Source organism: Setaria italica, chromosome II, assembly GCF_000263155.2.
Source record: "Setaria italica strain Yugu1 chromosome II, Setaria_italica_v2.0, whole genome shotgun sequence".
Taxonomy (NCBI): Eukaryota; Viridiplantae; Streptophyta; class Magnoliopsida; order Poales; family Poaceae; genus Setaria; species Setaria italica.
The window spans coordinates 48,212,783-48,218,230 of record NC_028451.1 but is presented as its reverse complement, the minus strand read 5'-3'; the positions used below and the strand labels follow the sequence as shown (position 1 = coordinate 48,218,230).

Sequence of the window (5,448 nt, the reverse complement as noted above, 5' to 3'; positions counted from 1 at the left end):
GGAGTTCACTTTTAGGACTTGTGCATTCAAATATGGATCCTAAAAGTGTACTTCTAAACTTTAGGAGGGTCATTTTCATTAGGAGGGCCAAGGGATCCTAATGGATCCTATTTCTCCTAAAAGTGGTCCCCAAGTCCCCCTTTACCCCTATTGCCCTCGCATGCATTAATAACGTGAGCAGGGATAGTTTAGAGGAGTAATTAAGGGGTAAAAATGACATTTTCCCTCTAAGGTCCTAAAGATTAGTAGTCCATCCAAACAGCCCTGTACTAAATAATTTGAGGGTCCTAAACTTTAGTATACTGCTAAACTTTAGAGACTTTAGTATACTACTAAACTTTAGGAGTTTGTATCCAAACAAACTTTAGTACACTACTAGTAGTTTGTATCCAAACATGGCCTAAACCATATTGACATCTTTTCTTTTTTTAGAAAAAAAACGAGCATACTGGTAACTTATCCCAACCAAGAGAACCATATCCACCCATGTCAAAACCAAACAATGGAGGCTTGCAAAAATGAAATCAGAACACCGTCTCAAAAGGGCGATAAATCAGAGAAGAATATTTTAGCGAGTACATACATGTAGCGTTCAGGTGTACATGATATCAACAACTAATCATATTGATACATTTCGTTCACACAAAATCAGTACATGAGAACAACTAGTCAGCAAAATCAGTTATTAGCTGCTAGCCTTCTGTGGAATTACGGATTACATGGAACCACCTCGAAATCAATGATCTAGGCATCTATGAACAGAGACTACAAAAAATACTAGATTATAAGAACATGAACTAGGGTCAAAGCTAACATCTAGCTAGGTACACAACAATTTTTTTTTCCTGCCAAGTTGACATTAGTAGTACTAATGTGATTTTTATTCTTCTTGCTCTTGGCTTGTCTTGCCAAGAAAACTGAGAGTCCAGTAAATGCAAATTTCTTCCTTTTTCCTGCAAATTTCTTGGCATGCTTCGACTTATCCCACTGCCCGCTGGCATGAGCAGTTGCATCACTGCTATACACAACTGCACGCCTTCGGTTCAGAATCTGGCCAAGTGACACATTAGAAGCTTCACTTGTATTCTCCCAAACACTTTTATCATACCCATCAGGCCCCATTAGCTTCCTACTCAGTATCTGACCGATCGACAATGTTGGCTTCAAGGGACCCTTTGAAAGGTCCACAATATCCAAATTTTGGGAATCTCTGCAACGGGGTGCTGCGTGTTTGAACTTGGGATGGTCATGGAATGAACGCCTCTTGTACCCAGTCGCAGATCGGCATCTACGAAGAGCCTCTTCTACTGCGATCTTGCCCCGGTTGGCAGCATCCACCCTCTTCTGGGCCTCCTGTAGTGCCTTCTTACATTCGTCAACTTGTAATTGAGCTTCTTCCAGCTTTCGAATGGAGCAAGATTCTGACTGGTTGGCTTCAGCAACCTGCACCATTGCAGCTTCAATTTTCTTTCTTGAGCATTCATCAGCCTCTTGCGCTTTGGCAACAAGCTCAGAGTACTCTTCCAATGAAAGGTTCACACCATCTGCACCCTGGAGACCCTCAGCTGATGAAGCTTCATTGCTTAGTAGGATCTTGATCTCAGCGAGTGCAAGAGCTTCTGCTGCTCTTGCAGCCTCTTCTATCTTCTTGGCTGCAAGACACCTCACCTCAGCAGTGCCAATGCTAGCTCTCATCTTCTCAATTTCAGCAGCCAACATAACAGCTTCAGATTTCGACGCATTCGCTGCGTTCCTGAGCTGCTCTAGCTCAGACGTCATGTTGTTGATCTCGATGAAGATGTCCGAGGGATCTTGACACCTCCTCTGCAGATCCCTCAGTGTCTGCAGCTTCTGTGAGGTCGTCCGGTCTAGTTCATCCTCCAGTGATGAAATCAATGTAGTGTTGGCGCACACCTTCTCTCGGCTTCTCTCCACCAAGACTTTCTCTTTAGCAATTTCATTCCGTAGCGACTCGATGCAGGCCCTTATAGCTTCTAAATCACTCGAGGTCTTGTTTAAGTTAGCTTTGGCCTGCTCAAGCCCCTTTAGCACTGAAGAACCAGGAGCCTGCTGCAGCTGTGCATCTTGGCCAGGCATACGCACTTCAGGTTCGGCATTTTCAGACTGCTTTTCCGGAGGTCCTTCTTCAGTGGTTGCCTCAGCTTGGTCCCTCTCCTCAGAGATGGAAAATGTACAAGCTTCTTCGCTCTGTACCTGGAGCTTTAAATATGCAATAACCTTCTTGGTGGACTCCAACTCTTTCAGCACATCAAGCGTTTCCCTTTCTTTGATGCTGAGCACCTTCTCCAGCTGCCGGGTCTGCTCTTCCAAATTGGCCAATTCTTCAGTTCCCACCTGTTTCTGAACCAGAATGAAGGAAGAAGAACATATCAATCGATAACCTAAGACAATACACTATACTCCCCTCAAATCTAGGAACCACAGGCAACTATTCGAGTGCCGAACTAACCATGAGCACGGTACCGTAAGCTAAGACAATACACTATACCAAAGCAGAGCTCGCTCCACTGCAAGATTCTACAGATAGCTAGTCAAGACACCAATTTGGGTTGCGCAAGGAAGAATTGAGGAGAGATTGTTCACCTTTGGGGGCACGAACATGCGCTTGATGAGGTGGGAGCTCCAGGCGGCGCTGCCGCCGAAGTGGTCGACGGCCTCGCGCACAGACTTGAAGGGCGCCGAGGTGTCGACCTCCGCCCGGACCTCCAGGACGCCGCCGGCGGCGGGCGGAGCTAGGTCTTGCGCCTCGGGCTCGCCGTTCATTGGGACTCGTGCGGAGAGTAAAGCTGACGATGTTTCTCGTCTTTCTTGGGTTCTGTGGGGTTTTGGTGGGTGACGACGGAGAGAGCCAAAGGAATCGAAGCCAGTGGAAGCAACGCATGGCGGAAGTCAGGATTGGATTTATCGCCATGGGAGACTGTTGACCTGGTGGTACAGTAAATTCTAGCCGTTGGCCTGTTGCTGCCTCCTGCCTCCACTTTTCAGGCTTTTCTTCGGCTTTTGGCCTTTTGCTACAGAAAGCAAGCTGACGAGTGAAAACAAACGTTTAGATTTTATAAGTTTGCACTTTTGGCCCGAAAGGATCGCAGTAAATTGCTAAAACGTGTCAAATGATTTCTTCACGTGCCTACTACGAAGTTCTGAGTATCTCTTTGATTTCCTTGCATTCTATTCATGCAAAATCTTACTTTTGAATTTTGTACAATCTTGCATGAACACTCGGTTAATCCAAATACCACCGAAGTTTCGGAATATACTACTATTTTTGCCGTTTCTTGTACTCTTTCGGAATACCTTTGTGCACGCAGAAAGATCAGGCTACCATGAGCAAGTTCAAAGCTTTGACAGCCAACCCATGAGCCAATTACTGTCCAAATCATGTTTGTCTCTCCGTGCAAGGGGGGCAGTACGCTGAGGCAAAAGCCAACGCGCAACAGGCAGCAGAACAATGCCCGGTGCATCGTGGCTGCTGGTGGCTGGTGCTCTATGTGCTGTTAAAGTATAGTCAGCTAGTGCACTAGTGATTAGTGAAGCGTGAAGTGAGTCGTAAATTTCATATTAAAACGAGTGATCCCGGCTGAAGTTCCCATTTCCATCTCTATCCATATTCGTTCATTTTTCATACCCGTATATATCCTTAGTTTTGCACCGGGTTGTCAAATATGGATATAGAAAGATATATAAATGGGTAAGGAGTTTTCATATCCATTTCCGTCCGTTTTCATCACTATTCTGTTCTGCCATGTTTATCTCTAGTATCGGAATAATACTTCCAAAATTTTTGTTTCATTGAGGATATAGTTTGTATAGTTATTGCAATATTTCCACTCTCTACCCCTAATTCAATGTTTTAATTAAAAGAAGAGAAGTGATTATATCATGTTATTTTATTGGGACATGGATGGATATGTCATGCTACATATTTCCCTAGAAATTGTTATATTTTGCTTAGTCAGCATGGTATGTTATAGACAATATAAAACTACTATATATTTTAATTGCGTCTGTAGTAGCTCTAAAAATTGTGAGACGACCATATAGGCCTACTTCCACAAAGTAGTAGAAACTCCTCGATAATAATAAAACATTTAACACGCATGCTTCAAGAATATGTATATAGTATTTTGTATTTTGAGCACATGCACATACAAATACATATGACTCATTACACGAGCAACACAACAACTCTTTGTTTACCGCAGGTTCAACACACAAGTCAGTCTCTCGGCATGCAGACGCACATTCATGCACGCTACTTATTCAAATAGTAGTATGATATAGTAGGTGGCCTGATCAATAGGAAATAAGTATGAGGAAATGGCTTCGCAACATGTGCACATTTGCGCTGCAAGTGCGTTGCATGCATATGCTCAAGCAGTTCGGGCAGGCACGCATTCGATGGGGCCTCTGACACTGGGAACGGTTATGATGCCGATCGTGGTGCTAGTTGAGAAATAGCAAAGGCATGTTGTTTTGATGGTGGGCGGGAAGAGAGCAATGCTCGGCTTAGATACCAAAAGCAGAATAGTGCGGCGTAAAGCATAGGGTAGAACGGCAGAGTTAAACGCTTCTAGGTTACTGAAGCCGGCAGGACACACAGCTTGGGGTGGTGGTGGTGGTCTGGGCGTTGAAGGTGGCGGCACCGGTGCAGGGGTTGGTGCAGGAGCTGGAGCTGGTGTCGGAGTAGGGGTCAATGTGGACGTTGGAGTAGGAGTCGGAGCAGGTATTGGTGAGGGCGTCGGTGTCAGGGTTGGTGCTTGTGTAGGAGCAACTATCGATGCTGGTGTAGGTGCAGGGGTTGGTACCGGCGTCGGAGCAGGAGCAGGAGTCGGAGTGGGTGCCGGAGCAGGGGTTGGTGCCGGCGTGGGTGCAGGGGTCGGGACGGGTGTCGGAGCAGGAGTCGGAACGGGTGTGGGAGCAGGAGTCAGTGCCGGTGCCGGAGCAGGGGTTGGTGCTGGCGTTGGAGAAGGGGTCGGGACGGGTGTCGGAGCAGGAGTTGGAACGGGCGTGGGAGCAGGAGTCGGTGCCGGTGCTGAAGCAGGAGTCGGTGCCGGTGTCGGAGCAGGGGTTGGTGCTGGCGTCGGAGAAGGGGTCGGGAGGGGCGTGGGAGCAGGAGTCGGTGCCGGTGTCGGAGCAGGGGTTGGTGCTGGCGTCGGAGAAGGGGTCGGGACGGGCGTGGGAGCAGGAGTCGGTGCCGGTGTCGGAGCAGGGGTTGGTGCTGGCGTCGGAGAAGGGGTCGGGACGGGCGTGGGAGCAGGAGTCGGTGCCGGCGTCGGAGCTGGTGTCGGTGCACGAGTCGGAGTCGGAGCTGGTGCTAGCATGGGTGGATTAGTTGGAGCTGGTGGTGATCGTGTGGGTGCTGACATTGGAGCTGGAGTTGGTGCAGGGGTTGGAGCGGGAGTCGGTGCTACCGTAGGTGGATTACTC

The 5,448-nt window shown here is 47.7% G+C and overlaps 2 protein-coding genes across 3 annotated transcripts; both read right to left on the bottom strand.

Annotated features, from left to right (window-relative positions):
- Positions 1 to 556: 556 nt before the first annotated feature.
- On the bottom strand, positions 557 to 2,947 carry LOC101780355 (WEB family protein At2g38370). Of its 2 annotated transcripts, none has more exons than XM_004958633.3 (2): positions 2,605 to 2,947; positions 557 to 2,355 (listed from the first exon to the last, which is right to left on the bottom strand). In XM_004958633.3, the coding sequence occupies exons 1-2, from the start codon at positions 2,782 to 2,784 to the stop codon at positions 817 to 819; spliced, it is 1,719 nt and encodes a 572-aa protein (XP_004958690.1). In that variant the 5' UTR covers positions 2,785 to 2,947; the 3' UTR covers positions 557 to 816. The 2 variants fall into 2 exon arrangements, with proteins under 2 accessions (XP_004958690.1, XP_004958689.1); XM_004958632.3 differs by having other exon boundaries at positions 557 to 2,361; positions 2,605 to 2,943.
- Positions 2,948 to 4,119: 1,172 nt separating this feature from the next.
- LOC101779946 (extensin-like) lies at positions 4,120 to 5,442 on the bottom strand. The gene has a single exon (XM_004958631.2). It carries the CDS (start codon positions 5,385 to 5,387, stop codon positions 4,392 to 4,394), a length of 996 nt encoding a protein of 331 aa, XP_004958688.1. The 5' UTR covers positions 5,388 to 5,442; the 3' UTR covers positions 4,120 to 4,391.
- Between the last annotated feature and the right edge of the window lie 6 nt (positions 5,443 to 5,448).